Source organism: Myotis davidii, unplaced genomic scaffold (genome assembly GCF_000327345.1).
Source record: "Myotis davidii unplaced genomic scaffold, ASM32734v1 scaffold200, whole genome shotgun sequence".
In the NCBI taxonomy this organism is placed as follows: domain Eukaryota; kingdom Metazoa; phylum Chordata; class Mammalia; order Chiroptera; family Vespertilionidae; genus Myotis; species Myotis davidii.
In genome coordinates this window covers 2489850-2501829 of record NW_006293700.1, presented here as the reverse complement: position 1 = coordinate 2501829, position 11980 = coordinate 2489850, and the positions used below count along the sequence as shown (strand labels likewise).

At 41.3% G+C, this 11980-nt stretch overlaps 1 protein-coding gene across 1 annotated transcript in view; it reads left to right on the top strand.

Moving 5' to 3' along the window:
• The window catches only part of TRPA1 (transient receptor potential cation channel subfamily A member 1), a 47724-nt gene that overhangs the window by 7546 nt on the left and 28198 nt on the right, over window positions 1–11980 (top strand). Inside the window, exons 3-7 of the mRNA XM_006767358.2 lie at window positions 1051–1226; window positions 5768–5875; window positions 9353–9461; window positions 10456–10601; window positions 11064–11200. Coding sequence (XP_006767421.1) covers window positions 1051–1226; window positions 5768–5875; window positions 9353–9461; window positions 10456–10601; window positions 11064–11200 — 676 coding nt within the window. The remainder of the gene's footprint in view (window positions 1–1050; window positions 1227–5767; window positions 5876–9352; window positions 9462–10455; window positions 10602–11063; window positions 11201–11980) is intronic.

Below are 11980 nucleotides of genomic sequence, written 5' to 3'. Positions count from 1 at the left end.
CAGAATGGTTAAAAGATGTGCGTGCGTGTGTGTGTGTGTGTGTGTGTGTGTGTGTGTGTGTGTGTGTCTATGTGTGAGATGGGTTGTGTGAGTCTGTGAGCGCATGTGTATATATGTGTGTGTATAGTTAAGAATGAGGCTTTTGGATGAGTGAAAGGAAATAGCGCAGAGATAATTAAAAGAAAAAACAACAGACATGGCTGCAGCATGGGTCTAAGCATTGTAGATGGTTCCCAAGTCATTTTCAAAAGTGAGTATTTTTCCCTCCTCAGAAATAAAGATATACTGCCACTAATTAAAATGGTTGATAAAGCAGGCAGTCATGTCTATTTTAGAACAGATATAAGATGCTGCCCATTCCTGTGCTGAGCTCACAGAATAAACAGTGTGGAATGTCATATTGTAGCCATGTGTGGTATCGGAGGCTCGAGCTCTAATTCCAGTCCTGTGGTCTCTCAGCATTGCTATGGGCCAAACACTGTGCATGAAGACATCACAAATATATATATTTCTTTTTTGTAATCAAATTTGAATATGAGAAAACAGGTTAAAAGAAGTAAGGCAACTTACCGAGCTCTCTTTACTAGCGGTGTAATGTTGCCAAGATATTGAGTCACTCTATGCCTCAGCATCTTCATCTTTATGAAAAACAGTCAGGGTTCCTTGCGGGCTGTTGGAGGGTTCAGTGAAGTAATGGTTATATGGAATCCAGTAGAGTGCCTGGCATATAATTATTGCTTTTATTGAGCACAATATGTCATAAGAGTTCCCAAATTCATACCACAGATAAACACATGTAGCAATCGGAAGCTCTGTTTTTCTTATCGATGTCATAGATGGGTATCACTCATTTGACAAAGTCAGTGTCCTAATTCTATGCATGTCCATCAGCTGTTTCTTGAGACCAGAAGCTGTATTTTTATTTTGTATAACGAAGGTGAAGCCTGTCACAGTGGCACCTGGCACTGAGCTTTGAAGTGAATAGGGACGCAGTAGGCATTCAATCCCGTCCAAGCAAAACCTAACCCATATATTGGTTTCTTTTCCTAGTGCTGAGTGTGATGGACAATGATGGAAACACCCCTCTGCACTGGGCTGCAGAAAAAAACCAGGTGGAAAGTGTTAGATTTCTTCTCAGCAAAGGAGCCAACCCCAACCTCCAGAACAACAGCATGATGGCACCCCTCCACCTGGCTGTGCAGGGCATGCACAACGAGGTGGTGAAGGTAAGCCTGGGCTGGGACCCCTGGCCAGCTGTCTCTGCCTGGGCCAGAATGGCCAACCTCAGCTGCCAGGGAAATGCACCTATTATACGGTTGGCTTTCCTTCTGACCTACTAATGACCTTGCTAGTGGTGATGTTGACGATGAAGAAGATGATGATGATGACATGGTCTTTATCAAATAAAGCATTTACCAAGCATTTTTCTAAGGACTTTACGTGTTTCAGCTCTTTAAATCCTCATTTTTAACAAACTATGAAGTAAGACTTACTCCCATTTCATAGCTGGGGAGACTGAGGCAAGGAGAATTAAATCACTTGCCTAAGGTCAGATAACTGGTGAAAGCAAGAATTAGGCATTCGGTTCTGATCTTCATGTGGGCAAGTTGATTCTTTACCGCTTTTTCCTGACTGATTTAATGATACGAAGGCAGAAGGTGACAAGTGCCTCAGTGAAGACAGAAAACATAATGATCATTTACTGATTTGGTTCAAGTGGATGGCATGTGATCATCTTAGCAGGAGACATTCGATACTATAGGGAAATTAATATTTTTCAAGGCTTTCTCTCTTTTTTGAGAGTAAGTTAGGTCAAATGGAGGAAACCCTGGTAAGCGCCTAAAGGATAAGGTTTGGGCTCTGGCTTTCAAACACATCTGAGTCTCACAGATATGCTGGGAAACTCACATGCTTACTTAAAGAGGAATGCAATTTACAAGTGGAACGTATTCCAGAACTTTGTTTCTAAGGTAGGCAATTTGGAACTTATAATACGTTGTCCTGTAGAAACAATATTTCAAGTGGCCAGCTATTGTGCTAAGCCAGCTTGGTCACTGCTGAGCTGCTGTGACACAGTACCATGGGCTGGGTGGCTCACACAGCAAACAGTCATCTCTTCCAGCTCCTGAGGCTGCAAGTCCCAAGAGCCAGGGTCAGACTGATTCTATATCCTGTGAGGACCCCTTCCTGGTTCATAGATGGCTGTTGTCTTGCTGTGTCCTCACATGTTGGAGGGGGCAAGGGAGCTCTCTGGGTCTCTTTACAAGGACATGAATCCCCTTCATGAGAGCTCTGCTCCCAGGACTTAATCAGCTACCAAAGGCCCCACCTCCTAAGACCATCACGTTGGGAAATAGGATTTCAATTTTGAGGGACAAAAACATTTGGCCCATCACACCACCCCACAACTTACTTTGTCTATAAATTACCAAAGACAACGCAGTTAAGACAGAAAACATGGGTGTCTATGAGCTCTGTGCTCCCTTTAGCCCAACACTGTCCTCTCAGCCTCCTGAGTCCCGGATCCCTGTACTCCAGGCAGAGAGGGCATGAGGGGTGCCCCCTTTCCACTTCCCGTTGTCTGTCCTGACTCCTAGCGCAGGGTATTGTAATCACAGGTTTATGGCTTTCTCCCCGCCTCTGGCTGTTTATCTCGAAGGAGGGGCTGTGTGTGACTCATCTTAATAGTCCTCAGCACTGGCACTGCTGGTAAGGATGCCTCATAAATGAATGCATGGATGGATGAATGAGTAAATCGGGGTTCTGGCTGAAGCAAAAAAAGGGGGAGAGTTTAGGTATCTGCACCTAAGAAGGGGAGTCAGGGCGGCCCCTTGAGGAAGTTATTGGAAAGGCCTCTGCCAGTGGCCTGTTTGCTCTTTAAATGTCTGCCTCATTCATGAACCATCTGAATTAAGCTGCTAGTGACTGTAGGAACCCCGCCTGCCACCCCCAGAGATGCCTCATAGTGTTTCCCCAAGGAACTCCTGGGCTTCCTCTGAAGGCTCTCGTCAGAAACAAATGCCCATTGACTTAATTAGTCTGGGCTCAAAGGGTGAATTGGGAATTCAAAGGCAGTAACAGTTGAAAGGCTATTGACAAATAGAAATCAGAACTCTTCTGGCCAACAAATACAGAACGTGGATATCACACAGAAATGGAAAGGAAAGTTTAGAAATAAGCCCACATGTGATTTATAAATTAGAATGGCGGCTATAACAAATTTTCCTGGGATACACCAGGACGAGAAGAGAAGTGGGGGTTATAAGAGAAAGACGTCAACTCTCCTTTATTTGCCCTTACCAGCCATAATTTCCTCTAAATACTACCTTCAAACCCCTGTGTTTCACCCAAGATGAAGAGAATAAAAGAAGAAGGAGGAATTTTAAAGTATCTCAGGTGTTGGCAAATGGTCTTCACGCTTTTTCTCCCTGCTACCCCCAGGGGCAGGCCTGGGCCCCACTGGTTCTGGCCAGTTTATTTATTGATTTTTTAAAAATATATTTTATTGATTTTTTACAGAGAGGAAGGGAGAGAGATAGAGAGTTAGAAACATCGATGAGAGAGAAACATCGATCAGCTGCCTCCTGCACATCTCCCACTGGGGATGTGCCCGCAACCCAGGTACATGCCCCTGACCGGAACCGAACCCAGGACCCTTCAGTCCGCAGGCCGACGCTCCATCCACTGAGCCAAACCGGTTTTGGCTGGTTCTGGCCAGTTTAAATGCTCTTCCATTGTCTGGTCTGCCAGCCTTTCCCCAAACCTGCCACCATGGCCCATATGGTTGTTAACTGAAAAATTGTTACCCACGGTCACCTCTAGTTCATGCAGACTCTGTTGGCATGCACAGTGCTTCCCTGGGTACACTGGCCCAGGCCCAGTGCATAGTGTGCCTGGGGGCCTTGTTTCTCAGTTGCTTGCAGGCCTTCGTCCTTAGGGCTTAACTTCAAAGTATCCAGTGGCTTGACCCTCCCATGAGGCTTCTTGTTTTTTCATCAAAGGGACACCTGGAGGCCTCACCTGAGAACCTCCAGACGTGCCTGGACATGAGTGAATCTGAAGCAAGTGCACAGTTTAGTTGCTCTCCCTGGGCCCCTGCATATATAATTAGACCCAGTTTTATGAAAGATTGTGCTTATGGCAATACAAGAACACCCTAATACATGCCGAAGGGCAATGACCAATGGGTCTAAGACGGTAGAGGGGGAAATCTCCTCTTAGAGACTTGGATAGGTTTGCATGTGACTTTACCATTTACTAGGAAAGTACCTAAATCCAGCTTGTGTTCTCATTTTCCTTCATCCATCAGTAATTTCTCTATATGTTTTTATGAACTAAGATCTGTTTCATTTGCTTTGGGGAACAATTTAGTAAACTTAATTCATTTGCTGACATGTCAGCACACATTCTATTAACAGGGGGCTGTGTGTGCTTTTAAAAAAGAGTCAAGGTATTTAGGAAACAGCTTGTTTTAATAAATTCTTTTTGAACAATTTAATTTGAAGTACATTATAGTTTTACAGTCTCGCCACAAGAGAAACGTCCTCTAGTAGGCCAATCCCAGACTTCTCTCTTGGGAGACCCATTTATGTGAGATAAGTATTGTTAGGTTTAATATAATATAAAGACTGGTTATGATCAGCTGGAAGCCAACCAGGTGAGAGGGCAACAGGTCTTCAGACAAATTCCATTAGAAAAATTGCGTAACCATTTTGTCAGGAATGCTAATTTCTTACATCATAGAGAAAGTTTCTATTCCAGGCTAACTCTGAATTAATTAAGCTATACGAGTGTTATATGAAACTTTCTTTTCCCTATTGGTGACAATGGAGTTTTAACTGACATTTCCCAAAAGACTTGCAATCTCTGTAAAAGAAATATGACTAGAGGGAAAAACACACATTTCTTCTCCTTCCTTCTCCTGCCATCCTTTCTGCATCTTTCTTTTCCTCCTCCCCAAGCCAAACATTCCAATCCATACGTTTACTTTCTTGAAGACTTTAGTTAACATAGTTCACTTAATACAGGTGAGAAATATGAAGTGAACTGTGTTAACTAATAACCACAATCCTTACTGTATGTCCAGTTTCACAATTGTTTCATTGGATATGATGTAGAGATTGCCACTATTCATCTGATTGAGAAATCTACGTAGCTAATGAACAAACTGAATAGGAAGCAAAATAGAGACAGACTCACAGATAGAGAATAGGCAGACAGCTCTGGGTGGGGGTGGGGGTGAAGGAATTGAGCAAAAAAGAAAAAAAAGAGAGAACTCCAACATGGACCACGGTATGGTGACTGCGGGGCCAGGGAAGGATGGGTGGAGGTGGAAGAGGGCATAGAGGGGATAAATGTTGATGGAAAAATTAAATTTAAGCCCTAGATGGTTTTGCTCAGTGGATAGAGCGACGGCCTGCAGACTGAAGGGTGCCGGCTTTGATTCCGGTCAAGGGCACATGCCTGGGTTGTGGGTTCAATTCCGAGTAGAGGGCGTGAAGGAGACAGCCAATCAGTTATTCTCTCTCATCATTGATGTTTCTATCTCTCCTCCTTCCTCTCTGAAATCAATAAAAACATATTTAAAAATTTTTTTAAAAAAAAATCTATGTAGCACCCACTATGTGCAAGGTTTTGTGCCTGATTGTGTGGGAGAGGGATGAAAAACTGAATAAGGACATGGTCCCAGGCATCAGAGTTTATACTCTATTAACCTGTTTTGAAACCTGCAGGCTAAATCTTGACAGCTGTTCCCTCTCTTACACAGGTCTTGATCGAGCACAGTGGTACGAATATTAATTTGGAAGGAGAAAATGGAAACACGGCTGTGATCATCGCATGCTCCAGAGATAACAGTGAAGCTCTGCAGATTTTGGTTTGTATTTCAACCTTACTTTTTCGGTTATCTTTCCCTTTTCATTAGTACAATATGAATTACTGTAATTTACAACAGCTCGCAGTTTCTCTTTTTAGGCAAAATATGAAGTACAGAAAATATGTCATAAAAATAGTTCTGTGGGTTTCTATGTATGAACACCCACCTTAAGTCTCAAATGGATTCCAAAGACTAACAGGAAAGCATTAAAGGAAACGTGAGAAGATCAAAGTGAAGGAAAGTAGAGACAGGAAAAATTAAGAGGAAGCTGGTGGTCAGGCTAGAATATGAAACATAAAGTATAATAGCCTGTGTGTTAATTACAGTGGCTCCTACTGTTGATTCTGAACTTCTGAACCATCAAAGGAAAGGTAAATACAGTCATTGCAGACTTATTGTTGGGCCCATGAAATAAAAGCCAAGAGAGACACAGCCCTTCATGTTACCAAGACGAGAAAAAGTGCTGCCGTGGGTTCTCACAAAGGGAGCCCTGTGTGACAGCAACGGCTAACCCTCGGCCACAGCCCTGGAGGGAGCCGCCTTCTCTCTGGGGCCCATGGAAACTGGGCCCCATCTGACAGACTCCTGCTTCCGCCAGTGCCCCTTCCAGTGTGGCGCTACGATTCCAGCAAAGAGCTTCCTTCCCAAGATTCCTTAATCGTTATTTAAAAAATAATTTAAAAATATCTTTCTAATATTTAATTCCGTAAATATGCTGTAACATATTTACTGTATGTCTTGGAGAAAAATTCACATTCTTTTAAGCTGTCATGATTAGGACAAAAAGACAATAAAAAATAAATTACATAACACTCAAACCAAGGCTTTAGAAAAGAGCCTCAAAAAAAAAAAAACCACAAAAGAAAATTGGACTAAATAGTCAATTTGAACACAATAATGATTTTGAAATTATTTGATAAATCAAGAGTCATTTCTTTGAAAAAGATAATCAAATAGAGAGAGATTGGCGAGTCTCACTTAAAACAGGAGAAGATAAAGCACAAATAAATACATAAAATTAGAAATAAGAAAGGATTTTACCTGGATAAGAGTAATTTTTAAATGACAAAAGATCAGTATGCATAATTCTAAAAAAAATTTATAAATCCCCCTTTAATGGATTAATAGCTGAAAATAATTAATATTTCAATATTAACTAAAAAAGTAAAGACCTGTAGGGACCTATAAACCAGTTTTAAAAAGTGCAATACAATATAAGCTCTGGAGCGAGCTATTACCATTTGCTCTGCCATTTGCTAGGGAAGTGCCTAAGTCCATCAAGTGCAGCTTGTGGTCTCTTTTTCCTTCATCCACCAGTAATTTCTTATATGTTCTTATGAATTAAAATCTGTTTCATTTGCTTTGGGCAATAATTTAGTAAGCTTAATTCATTTGCTGACACGTCAGCACACATTCTATTAACAGGAGACTCTGGTAGGAGGTTGTGTGCTTTTTAAAAAGAATCAAGGTATTTAGGAAACAGCTTGTTTAAATTCTTTTTAAACAACTTAATTTGAAGTACATTTTAGTTTTATCATAGTCTTGCTGCAAGAGAAAAGTCCTCTAGTAGGCCAATCCCAGATAAGGCTTTTACGAATTGCACCATAAAAGTAAATGTAGATGTAAAATCTTAAAAGTACTAGCAATGAATTCATCAGAATAGTTAAGAGTAACAGGAAATGCATGTTAGCCGTAGGCAGAGCATGTATGGATAGTTCAGTGCTGGATTATAACATATCAATTGCCCTGAGCGACAAAGCATATGATTATATCTACATGTTTAATTTTAAATGGGCATACATTAACCTATAAAGTATTTTTACAAATCCATAAGGAAAAAAGCAACAATCCAAGGGAAACTGGCAAGGGTCACATAAAGTTTAATTAATTTCTCTAATAATCAAAGATGAAAAAAACTTTGTTGATATTCAGTGCTAGAGAAATTTTCATGAGTTGGGGAATTACATTCACTGTGGGTGTGAATACTTTTTGACTCGCCCTTTTCAATTCTGGGAATACATCCCAGAGATAATTAAAGCTATCACTGATGTTAACATCAGTGTTATATATACTGAGTGGCCAGATTATTGTGACTGACCTTACCAATACTTCATTGGGCCACCTTTTGCCTTCAATACTGCGGTGATTCTTCTTGGCACTGACTCTACCAGATGTTGAAAGGTGATGCGAGGCATCTGACACCATGCCTGATGAATAGCACTGTCCAGTTCTGTGAGATTTGATGGCTGTGGAACCGCTGCCTGATGGCTCTTTTAACTTCGACCCACAAATGCTCAATTGGATTGAGATCTGGTGATTGTGGGGCCACCTAAGCAAGGTAAAGTCTCCCTCATGTTCTTGAAACCACTTCTGCACAATACGAGCACCCTGGCATGATGCATTGTCTTGTTGGAAGAAGCCATCTCCATTGGGATACGCCATCAACATGATAGGATGAACCTGATCAGCAACGATACTTAGGTATGTTGTGCTATTCAGACGTTTGTAATGATATGGCCCTCTAGCAACTTCAGTGCAAAATTATAGCTAATTTGCCTACAAATGTCAGGTGGTCATAATAATCTGGCCACTCAGTGCATATCAGATGGAGAAAACTGAAAAAAATCGAAGTTCAATTAATAGGACTCATTGTATAAAGTTTTGTGTGCCCCAAAATAGAATTTAATTTTTAAATAATATTAGTAAGCAAATCTTTTCTGAACAGTATGACTACAAAGTATATACATAAAAATTACCTTTGCAAATAAGACAAAAAAGTATATTGTTTCTAAAATATAACCCAATGCTGTCTCTAGAAGATGAGATTACAGATAAATATTTGCTTTGTCACACTTTACTGCTTTTTCAAAATCTTTTCTTTTATGAAAATAAAAGGTACTTACAATGCAACCAAGTCCAATGATCTATAGAAAATTACCACTGAAAATTATTGACTCTAATGTCAAGGTAATATATGATTCACTACTTCTAATATATTTTTTAGGGAAGAATTTCCATTAGTGAAAATACCTGATTTTTATAGTTAACAAGAATGCTGGTCTAATTATTTAATTTTACATAACAAAGGGGAAGAATCTGGACAATATATCACTCTATTTGTATAAGGAATTGAGAAGGGTGTAAGAAAAGTCATGTTAATGTTTAAAAATATCTCAATAATCCAATTGAAAAATGTGTTCACTTTAGTTTTCTGGGCTTCGAGATTGATGGTTTGTGTCTACATTGTCACCTCATCTTTGGAAAATGTAGTGTCTCTATTTCAGAATTGTAGCCTAGTTCCAAAGTTACCTTCCTATCTAGATTTCATATCGTTTGAAGCTCTTCTGTATAGTTTTACATAGTTACAGAATAATGAAATAGTTTTGGAAAGTGATGTAACTCCTTGTTCATCCTTGCCACGTGGGGTCTAAGTTGTGTCATTTGACTTTTTTGCTGTCATTCTTTCTTTTCCTCCAGTTAAGACATGGAGCTAAACCATGTAAATCAAACAAATTGGGATGTTTTCCTATTCACCAGGCTGCCTTTTCAGGAGCCAAAAAATGCATGGAAATAATTTTAAAGTTTGGTGAGTAGAGGCTTTCCTACATTATATACTATTACAAAGAAGCCTATATTGGTGGATGCTAATAACTTGAAAAATATTTAATAGAATCTACACATGGGCTTTTAAGTACTTAATGTCTTTTTAAAAATTGCTTTTATCCTATATAATAAAAGCCTAATATGCAAATTGACCAAATGGCAGAACGACCGGTCACTATGGCACGCACTGACCACCAGGGGGGAGATGCTCAACGCAGGAGCTGCTCCCTGGTAGTCATTGCACTCCCACAGGGGGAGCGCTGCTCAGCCAGAAGCCAGGCTCATGGCTGGTGAGTGCAGTGGCGGTGGCAGGTGCCTCTCCTGCCTCCTCTGCAGGTGGGCAGTAAGGAGCGAGGGGTCGCAGAATGCGAGAGGGATGTCTGACTGCCGGCTTAGCGGAAGGATCGGGCCTAAGCCGGCAGGCTGACATCCCCCCAAGGGGTCCTGGACTTTGAGAGGGCGCAGGCTGGCCTGAGGGATCCCCCCAAGTGCATGAATCTCATGTACTGGACCTCTAATCTATATATATAAAAGGCTAAGTGACTGACCATCTGTCCAGCCGACTGGCTGACTGGCCAATACATATGACATGCACTGTCCTGCTGGTGCCAATCACACGTGTGTGTTTTGATCTGTCATTGTCAATCGTGAATTTGTGGGGGGGGGGCCTCAACCCAGCCCCTGCCTTCTTGCAGTCCAGGAGCCCTCAGGGTTGGACATCCTTAGCACTACTATGGAGGCAGGAGAGGCTCCCGCCATCACCGCTGAACTCGCCAGCCATGAGTCCAGCTTCTGGCTGAGCAGCGCTCCCCCTGTGGGAGTGCACTGACCACCAGGGGGCAGCTCCTGCGTTGTGTGTCTGCCCCCTGGTGGTCAATGTGCATCATAGCAACTGGTCATTCGGCTGTTTGGTTGATTTGCATATTACCCTTTTATTATATAGGATTTGTTATCTTGAATTTTATTTTCTTCTAAAGGCGAAGAAAATGGATATGACAGACAGTTCCATATTAACTTTGTGAATAACGGGAAAGCCAGCCCTCTCCACCTGGCCGTTCAGAGTGGTGACTTGGGCATGATTAAAATGTGCCTAGACAACGGTGCCCAAATAGAGCTGATGGAGGTAACTGTTCATATTCTACATGAAACTCTTCTTTTAGAACTGTCATACGTTATTTTCCAAAATGCTTCCTAGCTTTTGGACAGTTGACTAGATTGTTACAGGTATTTCCTGCTGTTTGTGTAGAAGCAGCACAAGAGAATCTCCCAAATTTCAACCTGTGTAATGAATTTTGAGAGCTACCCAAAACAACTGCAAACACAAATACAGATCCAGTAATGATAATGATGCTGCTGATAGAAGTATTGTCCGAGTTGTCAGGTTGCAAGGAAGCAAAATTGCCAGCTATGATTTTTATACTATGCTTTTCAATAGATGAAACTGATTACTACTCATCCTCTTAAATTCCATATCCCATGGTTTTGTTGACCTGGGAAGAAAAAATAAACAACCTCCCGGCTGAATTTAGGTTATATCCTTCAACTGGGACTTAGACATTGATTCTTGTGTCACAACTCCTTACAGAATGGGAAGTGCACAGCCCTTCATTTTGCTGCCACCCAGGGGGCCACTGAGATTGTAAAACTGATGATAAACTCCTACTCTGGTAGCAGCGATATTGTCAACGCCGTGGACGGAAACCAGGAGACGCTGCTGCACAGGCAAGTTTGCTACTCACATTCTGTGTACAGACTCCCTGTCTTCAGGCGCGAAGTGATACCCTGCAGGGAGAAGTAAGCACTCACACATCAGAGAGTCCATAGTTCAAAAATCCTCGGCTTCGTGCTTGCTTCTGCAGGACATATACTAAAATTGGAACGATACAGAGAAGATTGGCATGGCCCCTGCACAAAGATGACATGCAAATTCGTGAAGCGTTCCATATTAAAAAAAAAAATCCTGGGCTTCAACTGGAAACCACACACTCCTCTGGAATCAAAGCAGAACCTTAAATAGATTTTGGAAGAATAAAAATCATCAGTGGCATATTCTGAATCAATTCTTAATCTAGTGGATATAAATTCAAGACTAATTTTCTATAGGCTCAGAAGGTCAACATCTGTGGCTTTGCACATACTTTATAATCTATTCTGGTTCCACCAATGTCTTATCCTCATTTTTAGTGAAAATAATGGAGCAGATACATATAGGTGTTCCATTTTTCCTCCCTGTTCCCCTTTCCTCCCACATCCAAAATGATAAAGCTTTCAAAATGTCATCTTAGGAAATGATAGCCAAGCTGCAAACAAGATAAATATTTCTGTAGAGTTTAAACAGAAATACACATCAGAGAAATGCATCTAAAGCTATAGGTGTACTAGATGCTAGGACAGGGAACAGGCTGTGTAGGCTGAGAGTTCAATTCCTTCAGGCAGACAAGGACTTCATGCTTCCTAGTGAGTGCAAGCGGTGGTTGAGATGAGCCTTGTCTGTCTCTGTGT